Here is a 23,517-nt window from a genome sequence, read left to right as displayed (position 1 = left end):
ATCACATCCCTTGAAGACCACACACCCACAGAGAACACCGATGAACACTGTTTGAAAGAAAGCGAAACAAGTGAGGAAACCTGTGACAAACTGGAGATGGCACCTATTTTGAAACAGGAGTCCGTACAGAACTCTTAGAAGTGGATATTTTTCTTCAGCCTTTGCTGAAAGGGAAATTAAGTACTGCCAGGACTGTCAAACTTTCTCAGGAAGTCCAACTTTGACAGGCTTTGACTTGCATATGTTTCCCTGTATCCATTTAAAACACCTGGCCGATAACGGACAATTGTAATTTGTATTCAGAATCACAGTGAGTAACATATTTACTTTAATAACATTAAAATTTCTTTAATATCTGCAAATATGAAAATGTCTGCTAGCTCTGTTTCTATCCTCTGTATACGCCCTCACAACGGAATAGTTGGGTGCCACAGAAATTGGTTCGTTACATCAGACCCACGCTATTAAAATTAGATTGCAAGGAACTTTCAGCCAATCAAGAATTTCTAGCAGGTGTTCATCATTCCTTTGTGTTGTCTACATATGATATTATGTGTTTTCCTAAATAATAGATTAAAGTGATTCTGTCACTTCTGCTTCTCTTACCCCCTTGGAATTTCCAAGATATAACAGAGGCAGACAGTGACAGCTTTTGTTCCAGTAAGAGAAAATACTCAAAAAAATTACTTGTAAAGCTAGAGTCAATACTCACATTTCTGCTTTCTTCCTCTCGCTATTTCAAAACGCTAGTTAGGCAAAATCACCACCAAGTTCACATGAGTATTTTTCCAAGGAATTTAAAAATCAGAAATAACTTTAGGCACGCAGAAAAAAGGGTAGACATTGCCATTTAAGAACATATAGAGAGATATGTTTGGAAATTCATAACCTTTCAACCAAAATTTTGTAGAGAGACTAGAACATTCTCCTCATTACAAATAAAGGATATATCATATGTCAGAACAGATGTACATGGATAGGTTCCTACCCACTGAGCTGATACTACACTCTTAAAACACCTCTTTTTACATGAGCTTACAATACTGTGTGATATTACAGGAATTGCTGGACTTTCCTAGTACACGAACTGCAGGTCAGTACATCATCCCATCCCTTGCACTCAAATACAAACATCTAGATCTTAGCCACAGGATGATCAATGGATGAAGCTATTGAGGAAAAGGAAGCTCTTTTTCTGAGGGCCATAACTGAGCAAATTCTACACAATCCCCAATGGTTAGGGGTAATAAAAATCTCCTGAGGCATTAGCTGCTAAATTTTGAAATAAATAATTTTGACTGGGTTATAACAACCCTTATTCTCTGCAGATCAGAAAGACAGGAATCTGCATTGCCTTGCCATATTCAGCAAATGTAATGAAAAGCGTTTAGAAAATACCTAAAGCTTTATGTTTTTAATAATTCACTAGATGTGGCAACCCCTTGACGGAATATGGAGTTTTGGGGTGGTTTTTTTTTTTTTCATTTTTAAGCCTAAGTCACTGTGAAAAATATATGCATGTTCTAATTCAGCATATAACATCTGTTGGGTACATGTGACACCCCCCCAATTTAAACAGATGTGATTTTTTTGCAAAATACAGTATTGTGACTAAAATAATTTTGCCTCTTTTAAAGTTATATTTGCTCTCTGAACATGCATGTTATGACAAAAAAATTTCTCTATCTTGACAGAAATCACAGCCAGGACTATCTAATTAACTTGCGCTTATATGATGGTAGACATATATGTTGAAAAGACTCCGGTAATAATTTTCTTTTCAATCAATACTGCAGGAGCCTCTTCAGAAGGCATTTTTGAAGTCTCCTCTTATCTGCCATTGTTCTATATACTTTTCTTCACATAGCCATATATTGTGGAGTAAAAGAGAGCCTAACTTAATAATTCTCTCTCAAATTCTTTGTCACTTTTTTATTATTATTAAATAGAGTACTGCAGTATATAAATCTGAAACTGACCTCTGACCACCCATAAAATATCAAGAGTGGAGAGCAAATCACTTTCATCTTTTAAACTTGGGAGGAGAATGCAATAATTAGGGGGCATGGTGAGTTAAATGCTCTCTTCATGCTGAGGAAGAACACCCAGGTGTGCTGAGAAAGCAAAAAGGAAGATAATTAGTTGGTGTTTGCTAATTGTGGACATTCTGAAAGCAGGAAATACACCATGATTGGAATTGTGCCCGTTCGACAGAATTCAGAAAAAGGATTCAAGTTCCTGATGGCAAAGGTGAATGAAATAACTTCATCGGGACACAATAGTCCTAAAAATATAACCCAAAAAAGACCATCAACAATTTCACGTTTATACATATACATATAATTTGGAAAGTAAAGTTAGTGTTTACTCATCTTGTTAAGTAAATCAAACAATATGATAATAAAAACCTGAAATGGGCATCTTTTCAATAATGACAAGGCGTCAATAATGAGATTTCACTGTCAGTCTTCATATTATGGGCTTAATAAGAGAATTCAAGCAGCAGCTCTAGAAAGAAGGAAGGTATTCAGGCATGCTACCAGCTTTGAAATTCTGTCAGTTCAATTGACATTTCAGTAACTTAGATACTGTTATCTTACCCCCTACTATAAGCTTAAAAAGTAACAAGCTTAATGCTTTTGTAATCTTTATGAAAATGTCACTCTCCCACTAGAAACACATTTGTGGTCTTAGGGTATTATGTTCATGTGGCCTTTAAAAGAGTATCTCTCTTTTTTATTAAAACTTCAACTCTGTATGTTCAAACAGATGGTTTTATTTTCTCTTCAATACTACTCATATTTCCATTTAATATAATTGTGCAGTAGAAATCAACTACAATACTTGCAAGGATAAGAAATAAATAATATGTGACAAAGAGGCTATGAAACACATTATTTCCTATATTAAATGCAAAGACGTTTATTTTGTTTCCCCTGAGTAATAGGATCTTGTTTTGGCTGTCAAAATTGTATAGGTTTCCCAACGAACAAAAGACAACTGCGGAAACCTGCATCATGTCCGTATGTCCACTGTTCTTCTGTTAAAGCTTCCTATTATAAATTCCTATCAACACTATTTGCTCCATTTTTTAAAAACAGGTGGCACATATATTTGTTGCATTTCTCAATATCGATTGGTTCATAATATAAAATCAGGGATTTCTTCTCTAGTATTTATAAAGTTAAAAACTAATGAAGACTTTTGGATTTTTAGTCATTCTATAAGCAGGATCATATGCAATTTTCACTTGTTTTTTGTGAAGGTTATCTAAACAGAAGAGAAAAGCGCTATGAGTCTTAATTGACAGGTTTTTCTTCCACATCTTTCACCCACAGAAATTCCAGGATTTTCATCCTGCCTGTATAGGATATTGGGAAGAACACACCATACCTCACCATGTACCGCACAGCTCAAGGAATCAGTAATTGCAAGGCTTATTTGCATATAGGTCCCATTCTTTCCAGCAACGGCTCCATGTCTTGTTTCATACAGACCCCTAAAGACCTGCTCCTATAAAAGCTATTTTACTATGCACTCTGCAGAGTGACAAAGAGAGCAAAATGGAAAAGAGAATTACATTCTGAAGGAGATGCCAAGTGGGCAGAAATATAATTGAAGCACAAAAGCTACTGTTATCATAAAAATGCAAACTAAAGGTCCATGGAAATGAGCTAAGCAGATTATGGTGGAGCTGCTGGAAAAAATAAAAAAGGGAGATGGAAATCCAAAGAGTGGATTCACCACCACCCAAAGGGTGAAGTTCCATTTTCTATTATTTTTTATTTATTTTTGTCTTCATAATGTTTAAAAGTCACCTTTTCAGGTTTGTAGATCTTTAAATATTTTAAACCTTAAGTTGCTGAAAAAAACTTCAAATACATCTCCATAATTTACTTTTAAAGTTTTTGATTTCTAAAACATTTGATTTAGGAACACGTTATAGATATAACTGAAAACTTGCTTGTATTAACGCAAGGATCTGGGCAATATAATGAATGTGAACTCCTGAGGCAGGATATGAAACTGGATGTTCTAATCTGTAATCCATATGGGCCACTTTATACTAGCCTGCCTTACCGGCACTTCAGAAGAATGTAACAGGACTTTCTGGGACAAAACAGTGTGAAATCTAGTGATTCCTATACCTTTCTCTTTCCTCCTAATACTTCTTTAAAGCCTAGTTTTAACAATGGATTACAGATAAGAGAAGATGATGGAAAAGCAGTTGTAATTACAACATAAATATTGCAAGTTATCTGCTATAGATCTAAATATGGACAGAAATCTCAACAAAGGTGTGAAGACATAAATATTAATTACATGAATCCCAGTCTGGGATTCTTTAATTTCCAGATACAAACTGGAGAATAAATTATCCTAAAGTAATTGAGTCCTAATTATTCCCAAACATGAATAACTGATTTTTTTTCATCACACAGTCGCAAAACCAGCAGGCATCAGTGCTATTTTAGCCATGTTTTTGGTAGATAACAAGAAGATCATAGAAGATTGGTTGTAGGTAATAATCGTGGCTCAAGAGATCACAAACCAATGGAATTTAAATTAAATGGAAAGATAAAAGCAAGTGTAAAACCAAGGTCCTTCATTTCAAAGGGAGGAAATGATAAACTAGGCGAGGTAAAGCTATGTGCATAGGAACGTAAAGGAGAAATCAGATTTCTTTAAGCCAAAGGTGCAAAAAATGAAACACTTATTTTAAGTTGGACAGCAAACAATTTGTTGGGAAAGAGTAAGGATGAGTGACCTCAACATAGATTTTGCTTCATCAAGTCATTACATTTAATCCCCAAAGTTACCTTCATTTCAAGAAGCTAGTCCAAAGCCCTTCTCATCTTGCTCTCAACTCCATTGTACAAATCCAGCTCTTCTAAATAACATTAGTCCTTCTATTCATGCTCAGATATACACCACTTTCAGATTACACATTCCATGAACACAATATATTCCTTAGGAACTCATGAATATTTAAAGATAATAAATGAAAAAGATAATAATAATTGAAATCACAGTTTGCATTTGAATATATCTTTAGAAGAACATGGAAGTTGGTCAAATTTTGCAGGAAGAAAAGAGTAAGAAAGCCTTCGGAATGATGAGTAACAGCATGCTGTATTGGGGGGAAAGTGCAAAATTTGAATATTAAACTATGCCAGTGAAGGTGATTTAATTATTTTGTAGCTAAAAACCCACTTTGACCAATAAAGACTGCAAATTGGAAATTGAAAATTATCACTTCAGTTTACTTCCACTTTGCAATAATATGTTCTTAAAAATAACCAGTTACTGATTTGATGAACAAAGGCATTGCCTCACGTTTTAGAAGAGAATCTCATTTAGCAATTTAGAAGTCATTAATTATATAAACATTTATATCTCCTAATAAGGGTAAATGCTACTCAATTGGAGTTCCTATTCTGTTTGAGGGTCTCTGGCAAGTTGGCTACTAAGTGAAAGTAAAATAAATCAATGAGCATATTCAAATTATGCAAAGCACAGAAAAAGAAAATCCAAATCTCTAAACTTTATTAAGTTTTAGCCACAGGAAATTAATAAATAGGCTAATAAGTAAGTGTGTGTGTGTGTGTGTGTGTGCGTGTGTACAAAAATATATATATTTTCTCTCTCTCTCTAATTATATAAATAAAACCACAGAAAACCTTTTGCTAAGTTTTTTTGACTGCTACCTTATCAATTATGAGAGAGCTATTTCTTCATCTAAAAGAGAGGAAGGATTAAGACAGATCAGTAAAGTCTGATTAAACTAGCTTAACATTTCTGTAAACAAAGGAATACAGAAAAGGCTCAAAAGGTAAAAGTACAATCCACATTTAATAGACTTACTGTAAATAATTTCTGAGAAATATCACAGTCGAAATTGAAGCAAAAAAATCACAGGGGATAACCTGAAATAAACAACAGCTGTCTGCATGACTCATTATATGCTAAGTATGTTAACAAATATGTAATATTTTTAGTATTTCTTGAAATACTGTAATCTTATATAAGCTTTTGAGAGAAACATAAGATTAATATAATAGAAAGGCTGAAATAGCACTTTACAAAATGTAAGCAAAGAGTATTCGGGGGAAAAATAACCTTTCCTTTAGATATAATTTTAACATATTGGAAACATGGATATCTTGCTGAGAGTACACAAAGAAATGAGGCAGACCCATGCTGCCTACAAATCCATTACAATAAATGTAGCCCAAATACTAATGGCTGAATACTCTACTGCTAAAGGTAATAAGAGTCACTGATTTAACTGGGAACCAGATCAAGTTATAACACAGAAGCACCTGCCTCCACTGTAGCTGGCAGTCAAAGATGCCAAGTTCCAAAAAAAATTTGCTTTTTTTCACATACCATTTTGCCAGCTTCTCTCTCAAACATGCTCATCCTCAATCCAGATAAACAGGTACAATCTCATTACAGTACTTTGTAAATAACTGTTCTAATAAAACATGAAAACAAAACTGATAACTCCTTTATTTCATAAATATTGCTATATATGAAATATTTTAAAGATTTATAACTCTGTTAAAGCTTGTTATAGACTGCCTTTATTTTCAACACAGAAGTATCCATATAAAGTTTTCGAAGGCTGTAGCAGTGTTTCATTATCTTCTGTTACTTTTTCCTCTCCTGTATAATAGGATCAATTACAGATGTTTTTATGAGAAAAAAAACCACACATTTCCCTAAGGGTGGACTTAGTAAATAAAAACTTTTTTTTCACCTTTGGGATAACAGTCCCAATTGAATGTCCTAGGTTAAATTATTTTTTGGTTTGAAAATGTGCTGGTTTGGTGGCTCCCAGAAGGCAGAGGCAATGTGCATCATAAATAAGAAACACATTGGTAAAATTGTCTTTCAGCTAAGACAGAAAAACCCCTTCCCTTTCTCCCCTCTCTCCTACCCCCACAACATGCTTACCCTTTTCTTACAAACCAGAGTCTTTCCACAGCAAACTGAATATCACTGTCAAGCCAACCAATTAAAGCTGTGTTTTAATTTAACCAATGTATAAATACAGAATTTCACTCTCAACTGTGGAAGTGCAACAAAGGTATCCTGGGTCTCATCAGAATTTAAGAAGAGTTCCAAGCTGGAAAAGCTGTTTGACTCTAAGAACTTGTCTACAGTTACAAACCTCCCAAAATAGTTAGTCTATAGAAATTTTTCCAGAATAGTTATTTCAGTGTGAACTCCCTTGTGAACACTTTGATTCCAAGAGAAAAGTGCCCTTTTTACCGTAGTACAAACACAGTACACCCAACCAATTTAGAAAAGAGAAATCTCTTTCCAGAATAGAGTGGTCACCTATGGGCTCACATTCAACTATTTAACAACAATTTTTTGCTAACAATACAAGCATTAACTTTAATTGAGTTGATTAATAATTCCAACATAATAAGCTATGACTTAGCTACAAAATGAAAAAAAATATCCTGCGTAACTTCACAACTCTCACCCAGTATTTCATTGTCTGCTGACTTCACTGTTACCGCCTCACGGTTTGGCTGCCTTCAGGCTATAAACTCAGATGGTCTGGACAGCCTGATTCTGCAGAAAACTAGTATGAGAGATTGCAGGTGAATCGTGCAGGCCTCCCATACAACCTATCGAAGTACAATAATGTGAAGTATTATACAGTGAACAGATGAAGACACAAACATGACAGCCACTAAGAAAGTCATTTTGAGGCTTCAATCATATTGAATGGACAGTTGCTGCAGCTGAAAATATGACCTTTAATACACTTTTAAACAAAATAAAAACCTGTTGTGGGATTTATGAAATAGAGTTTGAAAGTAATTGCAGCAAATGTCCTAAAAGTTACAAGCAGCTCTCAATATTTACTTCGTATAGTTTTCATCTGTCTTTGTTCTTTTGAATTCATAATAGATGCATGCACTGGAAACCTGTCCTGATAAATGTGCTAGCACAAAAGCGTGTAAAGAAACATCTTGTAGCGAAGAAAATTTAAGCAGAGCAAATGAATATCTCCATAGAACAAATGACTACTCTTTCCCTTCGTATAATAGAGGAAGATTTAATGTGTGCTTTTTTAGAGAGCCACCCTTACGGTCACTTTAATGTCCTTGTCTTAAATGTAAAAAGGAGATAATTGAACTTTCTTATCTTTGTGAGCTATTTGAGACTGAAAGAAAATATACGTTACAAATTTTTAGTTACCTTGCTAGCCATTTTCTTCAGAAAATTCGTGCTTGAATCCTATCACTGACTCGCATCTTGCTACGTAACTCAAAGATACGTTTCTTGTCACCCAATTCATAATTCAACATTACTCTGACATTACTTACAGTCTTTTTGTTTCCCACCAACATTGCATTCCACTAATTACATCAGCTTTTCAACTTGTCACCTTTTCACTTTATTTGTCTGTATGCCTCTTCTCTTACCTTATCTTTCACATGTTCCTTATTCCTCCATAGTTCAGCTCCTGTTGAAGAATTATTTTTGCATTTCCTCCAGTGGAATTACTAGCTGAATTACTTATAACATGTAGACTGATTTTTAAAACTCACGAGAATACAAATTTCTTCTGCCTAGACCTGGCAAATAATTACCTTATTCATCCTATTCGTATGCTGTACCATCCAAAGAGCCTCTGTTTCTTTATCTTTCATATGTTTCGAAACTTCTAACACTTTCTATCTGCAAACTACTTCACCTTTAGGGAGGGGTATATTTTAAACAAACAACTCTTCCACAGCGGAGTGCTCAAAATGCCACACTGGAAAAGCAATTATGTATAATCATACAATTAAGCTGTGAAAGTTTCTGTTTTGGATGATTTTTTTCCTAAAGCTTTGGTTCTTCCCTTTGGAAATTAGCATGTCAGATTCACCTACACAAAAAAAAAAATAGTATAGAAAATACCTTGTTGATAATTAATTGCTTTGCTGCCTTAAATTCCTTAGAACAACATGAAATGACTGGGGAGCATTAACTCTAAACTACAGTACAAGAATAGGAATTTCCTTTTAACTGATTTTTTTGAGAATTAGAATATGCATGCTAATCTTTCTGATGTATGAGTCCACATCTATTTGATGGTCACATTATTACAGTGATTTTGCCACAATCTCATTTAACTTTCTGTCAAGTGAAAAAAAAAGTGTGGGGAGGAGCCTCAAGAGTTTGTGTATGTGTTTTTTTTAATCTGATTTCAATAGTTTTTAGTCTACTATATATATCAGCAGTTGGAATAAGTTAGACTGAAAAAATAATTATAACATGACAATGTTATCTAGTGAAGTATAATGGGGTTTCTACATATATAAGCACAAGATAAGTTCCCTTAGTTTAAAACCTGTTTCATCACAGTTCTGACACAATCCATAATTCAACTGCAGTCACAAAGTGAAAATATAAAGCTAAAATTAATAATTTCAGGCTCCTCTCTCCACAGGAAATAATCAGGCACATTGAAAAAAGTAGCATAATTAAAATACGAAAATATCTAACTAAAATGAACATAAAATAAGGCTACTAACCTACAGCATGAACTGTTCCTCTATGCTTCTTTGAAATCTTGCTTGCCTTAACTACATGTAGAGCATTTTCTTTGAACTGCAGCTCACAAAGTCTTTCAAGAAGAACTGTCATTTCTTCAGTGATGGTATGGAGATAAGTTTCATTAATAAACTTCAGTGATGAAGAAGGATCAATAGCTCCACTTAGGATATACAAATCCTCTTTTATCATTGTGCACAATGTAGGTATGGAGCTTTGGTAACCATGAACCACCTTATCAAAATTTGTCTCACCACAGCTAGACAGAAGACAGTTCTGTAGGAGATCACTAACCAGTTTATTCTGCATATTTTGATACTTGGTTAGGACTTCTGATTCAGGATAAAGAAACAAAAGCTGCTGTATGCACTGTGTTTTAAACTGCATTTGTTGTTGTAAAGCACTGGTATTTGTTTCTTCTTGACTTTGCAGTCTATTAACTAAAAATCGCCGAAGATGTAATCTCACATCATCCCAAAGAGATTTAACATCCATGGTTGAACTATCCTCAACGGCATGAAGAGAAGACGTCCATTCAAAAGGTGTCCCACTTGGAGTACAGGGAAATGAGACACCACACTGACTAGAGAGATCCAGAAGGAAGTGAAGTATCATTTCTTCTTGATTTTGTTCATTCTTAAGCAAGGTTTGCTAACAAAGGTAAATGAGATAGTATTTTAGAAATGTTTTCTTAACCCCGGTTAATAAAATTAAAAACTTTGTGTTACAGTACTAATTATTTTAATTGCTAATTATCTTACTAGCAAATAAGAGACTATAATAAATAGCTTCATAAAAACCAAAACTAACGAAGGCTGTTTTCCCAAGGATTTATGCCCCAATCCATCTCCTTGTCCACCAACTCCAATAAACCCATGTTTTTCTTCCCATCTTTCTTATATGCTCAATCCCTTTTCTCAATCAATTCTAACCTACAATTCAAGGGAAAGCCATAAACAACCACAGTTCATTAGATAAGCCTTAGCAGATGATGGAGCCTGTTTACTGTAGTCATGTACATATCTTGGAAAGAAAACGGCATGAAAAAATACTCAGGACTTACAAGGAAAATGACAGGTTTTGCTCATAAAAACAAGACAGGAATTTATAAAAGTATACATTGTTGCTTTCTGTACTCTGGTTCAGCAGGCAACCATTAGAAAGGCTGTTTTAAGAATAAAAAAGTTTGCCCAAGACCCTCTTAAAGAACTAAAAAACTTGTTAAGAATTGAACAACAGGCTGAGGTCACATAGGGCAAGAGAGTATGGAGCCGTGCATCTGTTAAACCTAAAGGCAGCCTTATGCATTAACAAAGCACCAACCTCAAAATACATTTCAGCTATATGGTTTGGAGAAGAAGGAAGCCAGTTAACCAAGCAGATGAAGCCACATGGATGCATTGTTTCTGCTTCATCTGAGTCTAAAGAGGCTCTTCTCTCTCTAAGGTCAGAACTCAGACCTTAGAGCTGCTTAAGGTCCCAGAGGCCATGCAGCAACTACAAGTTGTCTTCTTACAGCATGGTATCTTCAAATTGGCTCAGAATGACAAAAATTTAAACAGTAGGTTGCAACTTTAACACTTATGAAAAAAATAATCTGCATGAACAAGGTGTGTCCAATATACAGGTAGAAGGCAAGCCCAGAAATCCCATGGTTGCGGATACCAAAATAAATTTCTTCTATCAGTGAAAAATTCTTGTATGTTTTAAGACTATTTCTCACATCTTCAACATTTTTCCTTTTGAAGGCTGGCTTTTGCCCTAGCCCTAGGCCCATCAACCTTCACTTGTAAAGACTGTCCTCGGTCTTCTCAACTGCACTACAAATTTCCCAATCACAGTCACAAGAAGATTGACTGAAATTGGTTATACTGTTGACTCTCTAGGCTTCAGACACCAAGTAGGTAAGTCTCAGGATTTAGAAGCCCTTTCACTTGCTCCCTGCCCAATCACTTCTCTCCTAGACCTTCCAACAGAGAAACGCTCATAGCAAATCACTCTAGGACAGGATTCATGTCCTTTATCTAGGTCTCCTAGCTATACTCCATCCTATAAAACAACATTCAGCTACCTTTTCCCCATAGAATTGCTAATTTATTTAACCTGAACTATTTGCAGGATATGATTAATTTCCTTCTCTCATTTTGAAAGATAGAGAGAAAAAAAATCAAATTTGAATATGGTATTACTTAACTGTAACAATTTCAAAATACAAATTTTTCAAGCTTTCTATTGTAGCACCTTTTTTTCAATATATAGTTTAATTTATAAAAAACGTAAAAAAGAAAAAGACAAGATTTGGAACAAAAGTTTTCGCTGGCTTGTTTTGCTTTTTTTTTTTTTTTCTATGCTTTAGAGTGACAAGAATTTTCAACACACGAATTCTAGGCTTTGTTCAGGGTGAGTTAAAACTATTGTACTCTTGTGGAACAGAACAGTACTTTAACCTTCCTACTGCCTTCTACCCTGGAGTGTTCCATGATGCAAATTAAAAAATAAAAGAGTAGCAACACACTAGCGAATTCTGAGCAAAAGACAAAGACCAGGATTGTCTTCAATTAAAGGCAAATCTTAAAAATCAACAAACTAGCTATTTTTCTGCTTTTCTACATCTTTATTTCAGGATGTTTCATATGAAATTTTTGGACTTACAAACAGCAAACACATATGACAGAGAGAAAGGAAATTATTAATCAGATAGATAGGTAACATTCTACAAAAGCAGGTGCATGTGATAGAAAAATGTTTAACTAGACAATACTTTATATCATATTTAACCATACGCATATACATAAAGTTGATTTGATTTTTTTATTATCTACTAAAGTATTCTTAAAAGTTTTGTTGCCCCAAAAGTGTGTCTCAGTTTGTAAATTATAAATCCCTAATCATTAACTACTCTATAGTCTCCATAGGTAGACTTTTGGAGTTCAAAGGTTAATTTTTATGAATTATGCTCAGATATTCTATTCTGAAACAAATAAACAAATAGAATAGAAGAATTCTAAAAGCTGTCAAACTGCTGAATGTAAATCATGCCTTTTGATGATGAATCCAGAACGTCTTCTTCCAAGCAAATCCCTATTGCTGTTTCTTAAGCTTAAGTAAAATCATTTTTATTCACCTATAAGAATCTAAATATTGTTTCAAGCCCTTTGGAACATACAATATAGCATTAAGAATAAGAAGCTTGCCATCATGGACCTGGTGTTCCTCCAAGAAAGAGGTGTAGTGATCTTTGAAGCTCTGAAAACATAGCTTCATCAAGTCTCTGAACATTGTCTGTATTGAGATAGGCTTTTCTATTTGAAAATCAATCTTTAAAAATACTTCAGAAGATGATGCCAAAACCACTCAAAAGAAATATATCCAAAGCAGCATCCAAAGGTCTTACACAAGCGTGAAAAGTCCTCTCATGAGCACAAAAAGCGAGGGACAACAGTATACAAGAAAATATTTGCAGTTTACCTGCTAGCTCTGTTTCAAATAAACACATACTATAAGATAAAGATTTTGTTAACAAAATGTATGGTTAGTTTAGCTGGAAGGGAATTTAATGAAGATGTGTTCATGTACATATTCAGCTTTTAAATATTTAGCAGGTATAACATTCAGTGATAAAAATTTCACACACTAGAACATTTTCAAGCTTCATGAAGAACCTCTTAGGATTTCCATATGGTTCACAAATACATGAATACTAGAGAATACTAGGCTAATAATACACCTAATGCAGCACCTCAGCCAATGTATATGATGTACTTTGCATTATTTTTTAAAATTGTTCCACCAGTTGAAAAGATAAACAAAACCTCTAACAAAATAAACACACATAACGAGGTATAATAATGGATAGGGACATTGTTCCAAAGTAGACAGAGGGTTAGTATTATTGAAGATGTATTATATGATACTTAATTAAAAGCTTGCAAGTGAGAAATTAAGTCAACTGAATAATTAAATTCAATGGATGCAGATACGAAGTTAAGAAAGGTCAGATTGTAATGTTCTCATTAATGCTGACTACTACTGAAAATAATTTACGGAAGAACTGCTTATGGAGTTAAGGATTATCTACTGTAAGTATACTTGCTACAAATGGTGTGTTAATGGAGTGTCTGTGTTAATATATGCACCTTTCATCTGCAGTCCCATCTACACAGCAAGCAGGCTGGATTGTTTGATGAGAAGCCATGAGCTTGGAAACACCAAAGCCCCAGTTCCCATGCTCAACAAATGGTCTCCTGACCAGCTGTGCAGAAGTGAGGTTTCCAGGCTTCTCACTTCTGCCATTTGTTTAGCAGTCTGCCACACAGTGATTCGCAGGGCTCTGCTCACCTCTACAGCCCACAAAGATTATCATGAAATCAGGATTACAGGCACTGCTACACCCCCGGGGAAGCTGAAGAGCTAGGAAGCCCATTTGGTTTTAGATCTATCCCAAGTATTCCTGAGATGGCAACATTCTGGTGTTTCACAAACAAATGCCGCCACCTGGTGTTCAGGTACATGGCTTGACTAGACCTAGAAGGATGAACATAGGAAATGGACACAGGTAAGTTATAATTGCTATACCCTCTTCTGAGAGTGTTAAGTAAGGATCTAACTAGACTAAGAGGACTAATAAAAGACAGTACTTCCTGGGATTCACTCATTTTGTCCAGATCCAGCACAATCTGTAGTGGTCTCTGATAACCTTGAGAAGCGTGATTATGAAAAGCAATATTTATACTGACCACCAGTGTTAGAGGAGGATAAAATAATTTTTCGGGTGGAAGCCAAACATGTTTCTATCTTCTTCAATGCATGAACATTAATGACTTGGTATCTGCAGAGATGACGCCACAATGTGACACAGCTAAAACGAAGCAGGGCTGCAGGTCATGCAATCCGTTCAATGGATTCCAGTGCGACAGGAAGGCCAACAGCCAGTTTCAAGAGTTAAAAAAGCTGGGAGGTGATTTAATGAACCTTAAGCTGTACTCAAAAGCTAGTCCCAAAGGAGAAAATACTTCACTTATTGGAGTGAGTTTTTCTCTGCCAATACAGCCAATTTTAGCCTAAAGATGTTTGTGTCCTCCAATTAGACCATGAAATGGAAGTGACCCATACCAATCTACTGGATACTGTTTATGCTTATTTTATTTTTACACTAATACATCATATATATGCATATATATACGTAGTTTAGATATAAACTTGCTGTCTGTCATTTATTGAGATATCATCCTTCACCTATGTAGCCAATTCAATTTTACAGAATTCCACTTCCACATATACATTCCAAGGTTCAACTTTTCAGACAAATCTTGGATGAAAATGCTTTCCAAAATCATGGAATTTTTCACTGAAGTTAAATTTGGTTTCTGGCTAGGTCTGGCTGTACTACTTGTCCGCATTTCTACTTAGAAAAAGTTGACAGCAAGTTAATGCTTAAAGAATGACAATTATCCATATTAGATGTGTTTAATTCGTACTAAAGAATCAGCAGAAACCACAGGAATCTTTGTGTAGATACTCACTTCAGACATTTTTACCAATATGTCTTTATAAAACAGCCCTAGTGATGCTGGGATGTGGTAGTATCAATGAGAACTTTTTGCCCCCAGTTTGTCTTAATTCAGACATGATCAAAGGGAAATGTAAATCCCAACAACACCTACTGTGGACATCAAGTAAAAACAGTACTGAGTCATATATTAAATTTCTGAACTATATTTATTCTAGTGAAGACTGAAATAAGAATACTAATTGACAGCAAAATAATAAACATCCTATAACCAACTTTCTCAAATTAGTAAACAATTTTTACCAGGGTCCTAAGGAACTCCATCAACTCTTTGTGGTGTGTAGAAGAAGGCTTGAGAGAACTAAAATTGCAGTTATTTAGCCACTCAAGACAGTCAGTGGTGTTTTGTAGTAGTTCATCAGCACATTTTTCATTTACTTCTGATTGTAGGTCTTTCAGACACTGTTCCACACTAAAAAAAAACATAAAACAAAAAACATAGGATTTCTTCATGACTTGGAGATGAAATCATTTTAGGTATTCCATATTTCAAGAAGGAAAAATTATTTTAACGTAATTTAACACTAGTCCTTCTAGTTCATTGATTAAATTACTCTCCCAAAATAAAAGCTGAAACTGCAGGATTAACATTTAAATATAGTCGAACCAGATCATCAATAAATTTCGTTAAGGACAGACTGTATCATACTTAGTAAGATGAAGAAGCATCCCACTTCTCAAATAATCTTGTATGTTTTAATAAAGTACTTAGTGAATAAGACATCACTCAAGACCAGCAAACCTTGGTATTCAGTGCTTAATTAGCCAAAGCAGAGACTATAAACCGAACTACCACTTTCAAAGGTGAACGTGCCATTTAACTTCTTCATTAACCTGTAATTGTAGATATAACATATCTTAACAACTTCTTAAAGATCCATTGACACATGACAGAATCTGTTGAAAAGAATTTTAGAGTCAGTTTGCTGAGCAAGCAGATCTTTTCTTTCCTGTTTTTATCATTAGAATATTTGAACGAAAACAGAGGGTGGTTTCAAAGACCTGATCTGCTCCTTAACACTAATCTAGAATCATAATCCTGTTTGTGAAATTGTATGTGGTTGGTATGGTAATTATTGTGATTCCAGTTGCAAAAGTCACAGGAACAAGAGCATTCCTGAAAAGATTTTATTTCTATTTGTATGGACACTTATTAGAAAATAACAAAATAGAAAAATCTAAAAGCAATCTATATGATTTCCTACAGAAATTTTCTTTATCTATGAACTACTTTCTCAAAGACAATATTGCCTTTAAAAAGGCAATTTTCAATATTTCATATAATTTCAGTTAGAAAAAATAGTGTTGACTAAATCTAGGTAGATCTAGGTTTAATACAAGCAGAGTCAGCAATAAAACTCATATTAGTTTTGTTTTACTGGAGTAAAAGATGATTCTCACTTTTATCTGAATGACTATTTTGGAGTATGCTAGTTATTCCATTTATGTTCTTAACTGCTGAAAAAGAGATGTGAGTTTTAATACAAATTAACATTTAGTTCTCTCTCTCACTATAAAGTCACAGGACTAGATTAGTCTCAGCTCTTTATATGCATTTCAAAGGCAGATACTTTTGACAACATTAGTTTCCATTCTCATAATGCAAGACAGACAACTAACTTGCCTATTATACTTCCACTCAGGTCTCTATTTTTTAAAGATGAAGTATGTTTTTTTTCTTTAACTGTTCTCTAACTTTCCCAAACTTGACTAATTTTAATAAAAGTTGAAGAAAGAGAAGGGAAGGCGAAAAGAAGATTACGATGATGAGATGATAAGAGAAAAGGAGAGGAGGAGAAGTGGAAGAGAGGAATAGGAGGAAAGAGGAGAAAAAAAGGGGAAGAAAAATTTGGAAATAAAGCAAAGCTTTAATCATGTTAAAAGCAACAAAAAAAATACCAAATTAAAAAGTCTCCAGTTTTCAAAAGCAGACACAAAACTATATTTTTTTAAACTCAAATGTAATCTACAAGAATTTTGTAATATCTTTACACAGAATTTCTCTGCATGGAAAGATTCATTTTCCATGACTTGTCACATTTCAGGAGAAATTATTTTTATACAAAATGTCATCTGCTCTGAATATGACTAAAATAGAAATCTCAAACTCTACTAACGAATGTCAGTTTGTAACAGGAAATCAGTGATGAAAGGCCATTTTGCTTATCACCTACTGACTACTTTTTTCCATTTATTTCAACCTGAAGTAATGTTTCAGTATGTGAAAAAAAAAAAATTATTTGTTTTTCTACTGGATTTTCTCCTCCTTTATTGAGTGATTCACATTTTTTCTTTTCCAGATGTCATGCAGTGTACCCTATATTCTTATTAGGTATTTACTGTCTCATTCTGATCACCAGCAATAAAATAAATCAGTGCATCCATAGCTCTGGGAACTGAGTCTGTTAGTTTGAACTGACATTTTAGAAAACCAGTGGAAAAAGTAACGAAATGATCACACGATATTAAGTTCATAGATAAACAATTGAATGTGTTTTTCCTTTATTTTTAAACTACATGCAACAAAAACAATAAAAGATAGCAGTATATTTTTTCCTAAGAATAATTTTTAAAATCCAGTGAGTGCATCCAGTGAATCAATGCATACCACCTATGACAGGTTTTGCTTTGTGCCTTTTGTTTAAGACAATTGTAGTAAGTAAGAAAAATCCATTGACTACAAATATAGAATGCAAAGACGATCATAAGTATATAAGTGCTGAATGAGAGTGCTATTTTGGAGGGGAGAAAAAAAAAAAGGACTGTAGATAAACTGTTTCCAAAACAATGATGACTATATAGCTTATAAAAAACACTGCCTTAAAATAAGCTGGTAATTTTGAACAGTTTATTTTTCCATATTTAATTGTATTCATTAAGAATTACGGGTATTTTTATTTTATGTTCGGGAGACATGAGGTAAACTGTTCAAAGTGTATCATCTACTCTATTGAAAAGAAGAAGTCACATTTTATGGCTGCATTATCTTCAGAAACCCAATTCAGTAACTATAACCAATGCTAAAGTATCCAGAAGCTTTTAAAAAATTAAAAACACACACTCCTATAAAACTCTCTATATAAAAATGAAGGACAAGTCTTTTCAAGAAAATTCTAAGCATGAGCAAGTTCAAAATAAAGCGCACTGAAACAAATATCTTCTCAGCATCAAAGGACTTTATCAGGAGCACAAAGGACTTCCATGAAAAACAACCTTTCTGTGCCTGCGGCCCGCTCAGTTTCCTGATGGCATAGCCCAGCCATGAATACCAGTTCTAAACTTGACAAAAGATTGGCATGTATCGTTTTAACTTGTGAAACCGGTTCTCAGGACTATGAAACTAAATGCCTTGTTTATACACTTTGACTCCTGGGACACTATCAAAGGATTTTATTGTGGCATGATGATGTGTCTCATTCAGTCATACCCAAGATTATATACCCCTAGATTACAGCATTGTGCATTGTAAAGGGTCTACTCTTGTTAGTCTATGTTAACTTGCTTCAATTAGAAACCAGATTTCAGACTCATCTTGCCAATAACCTGCCAACTATAAATAGGCTACACTGCTCACAAGGCCAGATATTTTAGTAATTTGTCCTAACACTGATAAAAGGATTAGGCGGATAGGTTTCATTGGACCTCCCTGTAGGTACAAACCGTGATAATTCTGTTTATTTTATTTAATCCTTTACCATCAAATTTGGAGTAAAACTGTTTTTCACTGAATAAACTCTTTCTTTACTTAAAACATACTCTTATCTAAATATGATCTCAAAACGATGCTATTTCTCTCTCTTAAGTTTTTTGCCAACACTTAATATTATAGGGACATGGTTAGTTATAGATGCTTATTCCATTACATGAACTATACCATTAAAAGAAATATTTAGGAATTTGGTTACCAATGAAAAAACATTGTTTTTGTATATTATCAGAGTTTAGAAAGCACTAATTCTAAATAAAACACTTCTGCCAAATAGGAATAAAATTTTTCTAACTGATAAAAAGTGCAGGCTAGTATTTAAACCTTTATACTTTCATATCAGTGTAGTGTGAAGGAGTCTTTGACAGTGTAGCGTGATTTGAGTTTGTTTTTGAAATTTACTAAAGCTTAAGAAACCATAAACAAAATCTTTATACAAACATGACAGGAAAAAATGTGCTCAATAAATTTAATGAATTATAATCTTAATAGCACAATTACATAAAGCCACATTAAGTACTAAATTCCAATTCTTTTTCTTTCAAATAACCATTTTTCATTAAGGGTTAACCAAAAAAACTATTAGAGTAAATTCAGTGCAGTAAATAAGTTTAAATTTTTTAAATAAATTGAGGCCTCAACCCAAACAATGTCAACTGACATTAAGGATCTGAGATGGGAGCATACATTGCTTAAAATCATGTGCAGTCAATACAAGATATGGTTGCACACAGGACATTACTGTATCTAAATCAGGTATCCAGGATCTGGAGTTCAACAGGGAAATCAAATATAGTTCTGTCCGTAAAGTTTTTCCCCGTTTACTACTGTTAATGGGTTCTTTAGTTCATATCTATGTTTTTTGAATCATCCTTGAAACACCTAACCCTAATGAGAAGGTGAGGCAGCCACTTTGTGTTTTCAGAGTTCAGTCACCGAAGTTAGATGTTGCTGTACCTAACCTGGAGATGCCTAATTCTTCTGTTGGAAATTAGCCCATTTGTACTACATTGGAAAGGCTATGCCTGGTCACTCTGAAATCCACGTGTCATTAGGAGATACCAAGAATATAACAACAGGACAACATACATCAATATTTCTCAGAATAGTCTTGTGGTCTCTAGTAATTTGTGACATAATGACTTAAATCAGAGATAGTGTCTTACTATCTAATAGCCCTCAATACATTTTTCTTCCATGAATGTTTCCACTTTCAATCCATGGAACTGTTCAGTCATAAACAGAAAACGATAGTCAACAAACTGCTAAATTAGGACTAGCGTATAAAAGTTCAAAGAAAAATGTAAGCTTTTTCTGTAGCAAAGTAATCTGAAAGTTAAACTCATTTGCTTTTTTTTTCCTAAAATTAATTAGTTTTTCTGGAAGGATATACTAAGTCCCATACTAGGAATAGCTTGAGCCTCTGAGGGCACAATGATGATTACAGTTAGTCCTACTGGTATACCATTAAGCCAGTGAAACTGTGATTTCACTGAAAGAGTTCCTCTTTCTTACAGATGAGGTTTCTCATAAACTAAATGAAGTTCTGTCATTTTATCCGTGTTCACAGTAAGAGTGCTTCTCTCGTGTGCCATGTCAATACTGTTTGGTAAATACTCCCACTGTAGAGAGAGAGCCCTCAAATGGAGAACTCCTAGTTGCTCCTATTTATTGAGTTAATGACAGTTTCTAGAAATAATATAACTGTGTGGAGAGATTACTTTTGAAGTGATTGCATCAACTGACAAACTGGGGGACTGTTGAATTACTGATCAAGTACTATACTGGAACTGATAGTGTAAGCACTGTCACACTGATACAATGTTATTTTGGAAAATAGTATAAAAATGAAGGGTTGCTGTCTCCATATATCATTTTCCATTGCCTAAAGTAAGATGAAGGACGAATTTTAATTCCTTTCAATTCCTAACAAGCGCTGTTTCAATTTATTTCATATAGCATATGGAACAGTCATAAAACGACAACGAGTTTGGTTAAATTGGAACAGCTAAACTATAAGCCGAATTTATCTTTAAGCCTCATGTTACTTATGCTCAAGATACTTGTAGTCATTCAGATCTGCTTGTAGAATCAGGGTTTACACGTCTTTTATTAAGAATAGCTAGACTGTTTTAAAATTATTTAAATAATTGTTCCTCCAGTTTTTGAAAACAGGTACTAACATAATACTATTTTGTTCAAAAAAGTTTGACTTCTAAAGACATAGGACATTTTATAGAAAATTCATCATATCATTTGGAAAACTGTCTATGTCAGAAGACCATGAGTACACTATGAGTAATAAGAGATCTCTGAGGGAAACTTTTACCAGTGTAATTTGCACAAGCATTTTTCCTCTAGTATACTTTCTACCATACGGAAACAAACACCTTTTTTTATTTTATGATCATTCACCTGCCAAAAAGGAAATATTAAGAAAACGTTCCATGATCTACAGGCAATTGGTTAAGTCATTGCTGGTGCCATAGCACTACTGTGTGTTAATAAACAGCAATTTAGCCACAAATAAAAATAACATTTTCTGGTAAAAATTTTATATGAGTACTTACAATCTGGCTGAAAAATCATAAAGATTCATACAGGGAGTACTTTGATAATTGGATCTTGAACGCAACAAGAGATTTGAACAAAAACAGCTATTTATCATTTTACATGATCCTGGGATACTTCTGATAACTTACAGTAATACTTATGGTACAAGTTATTTCTTAGGATTTCTGAAATTCTGAAAAAGAGATTATCATAGTTCCAGAATTACAATGTTTATGGTGCTCCATTCAGTCTATTGAATCAGCAGCTTATTTTTTCCGGAATGTCTGTTTTCTTACTCTCATTAACCCAACCACACAAGCTAATGAAGTTCTTCCATCTATTTTGTGTTCTCTACAGTAATGACCTCAACAGCAGAGGAGAAACCTGGAAAGTAAAGCAGCTTTTGCTATGAATTTTGTTGTCACCTAATATTTGTGTGTGCCTTGAGTAAACACTTTCACAGTTTGACTCTATTGTTCTCTATTGTACTCACATTTTCTATCTAAATTATATTCAAAATAAAAGACTGATAAAAATGAAGTTAAATTATTTCATAAATGAAGTCAAATGTATTATCTAATATTTTCATCATTTCCTTTCATGTAATTTCACAACATTATTTTATAAGCATATTATTTCATTATTTCGTTTCATTACTTCACAAACAGCAATACAGAACTGACAAAAAGACTGACTACATACTTTACCTCTTTAGAAAAGTGCTGTTAAGACAAATATGTCTGATATCTTTTTTCAAAATCAGCAATTCTTTAAAATATGGGTCTGGGAAAGTTACAGTCTTATTATAAAGCTAGAAGCCTTGCAAAAATCACTTATTTAAACTCTTCTTACTATAACCTTGGATCTTGTGACTTAAAACAAGGAGTAACCCCTGCTTCAAGGAGTTAGCAAGCCAACTGATATCTCCAATTTAGCCACTTAGAAATATATACACTGACACTGTAAAAGAACTTTGTACAGTTGAAATCAGAAATAAATATAATTGTTATGACTTTGCTGTACCTCAACTAGAGAAACTTATCAAACAATTCCCATATCAGAACTATAACTTCCCGCTGAACCACAGCATATCTGTACAATAGCTTCCAATGTTATTTTAAAGACTTCAGGTATTTAAATCCACAACATGTAAGCTTTGCCTTAAGCTATTTCAGAAGACTGGTAGTAAAACATAGGGGTCTTTCAACTTCATTGACCTGAACGTAACAGTGAGAAATAATGGGTAAAAAGCACCGTCTTCTGTTTACTCATATGAAATTATACAAAATAAGATATTTCACAGCGCAGACGTGATTACAGCATCTGTAGATGTACATGACAGCTAACTAACTAGCTAAGATACCGACACAATTATAATCACTGCAGAACGGAGTTAAGCAACTGGGTTTCTATTAAAATAGTCAGCCTCTGAGGAGCTCTGTGCTGTCCCAGCTAGCAAGATGATAAGGAGCAACTATCCTGATCTCAGTAATCAATCACAACAAAGTTGACACAGACTGAATGGGAATATAATTCCATTCCTTTTTGAGTTCAATCATTCTTTCCTAACAATTAACACAGCGCAGTGGGTAGACAGATACTCTTTTGACAAAGATTTTAGTAATGTCACTCTAACATCTTTAATAGGTGCTAAATTCAAAATTAAATACTACAGAATGTGTTTTTACAGTAAGTTAGTTAAATACACACAGCAGAGTCAAAGTTTCTCTGATAGCTATGATAAATATTAGGCCCAAGTGAGCATTATCAACATTATACCCTCTTGTCCCATTGGCTCTAGTTGGAAATTCTCCCAAATAGTTAACCACTTTGTTTAAGACTTTGTTGATTGTCTTTAATAACAAGAAGGTGAAGTGTAGGAAGAACTACACATTCCAGAGAGGAAGAACTACAGATTTTCTTCAAAATAAAAAAGAGAAAATTATCTCCTGTAGCACAACTCAGTTTAAAATCATAGGAGCCCTTGCATACTTCAGTTCTGCTACAGGAGAGTAGAATGGGAGAGCAGCGCTTAGGAGCCTATCTGACACTTCTCTAACCCTTAGCTGTGAGGTATGGATGCGGGGAGGTATTTCTAGGCAGGTCAGCAAAGTTATAATAA

At 34.1% G+C, this 23,517-nt stretch overlaps 1 protein-coding gene across 19 annotated transcripts in view; it reads right to left on the bottom strand.

Annotated features, from left to right (window-relative positions):
- LOC138064345 (uncharacterized protein KIAA0825-like) overlaps nt 1–23,517 on the bottom strand; it is a 262,588-nt gene that overhangs the window by 201,033 nt on the left and 38,038 nt on the right. For 18 of the 19 annotated variants that reach the window (XM_068926410.1, XM_068926406.1, XM_068926400.1 and 15 more), the window contains 2 exons: nt 15,380–15,548; nt 9,549–10,218 (listed from right to left, as the gene is read on the bottom strand). In XM_068926410.1, the coding sequence (XP_068782511.1) occupies nt 9,549–10,218; nt 15,380–15,548 (839 nt within the window). Of the gene's footprint in view, nt 1–9,548; nt 10,219–13,905; nt 14,092–15,379; nt 15,549–23,517 lie in introns of all 19 variants that reach the window. The other variant, XM_068926418.1, reaches the window with a different exon arrangement.

Source organism: Struthio camelus, chromosome W (genome assembly GCF_040807025.1).
Source record: "Struthio camelus isolate bStrCam1 chromosome W, bStrCam1.hap1, whole genome shotgun sequence".
In the NCBI taxonomy this organism is placed as follows: Eukaryota; Metazoa; Chordata; class Aves; order Struthioniformes; family Struthionidae; genus Struthio; species Struthio camelus.
The sequence above is the reverse complement of the archived record's forward strand: the minus strand, read 5'-3'. Positions and strand labels throughout refer to the sequence as shown.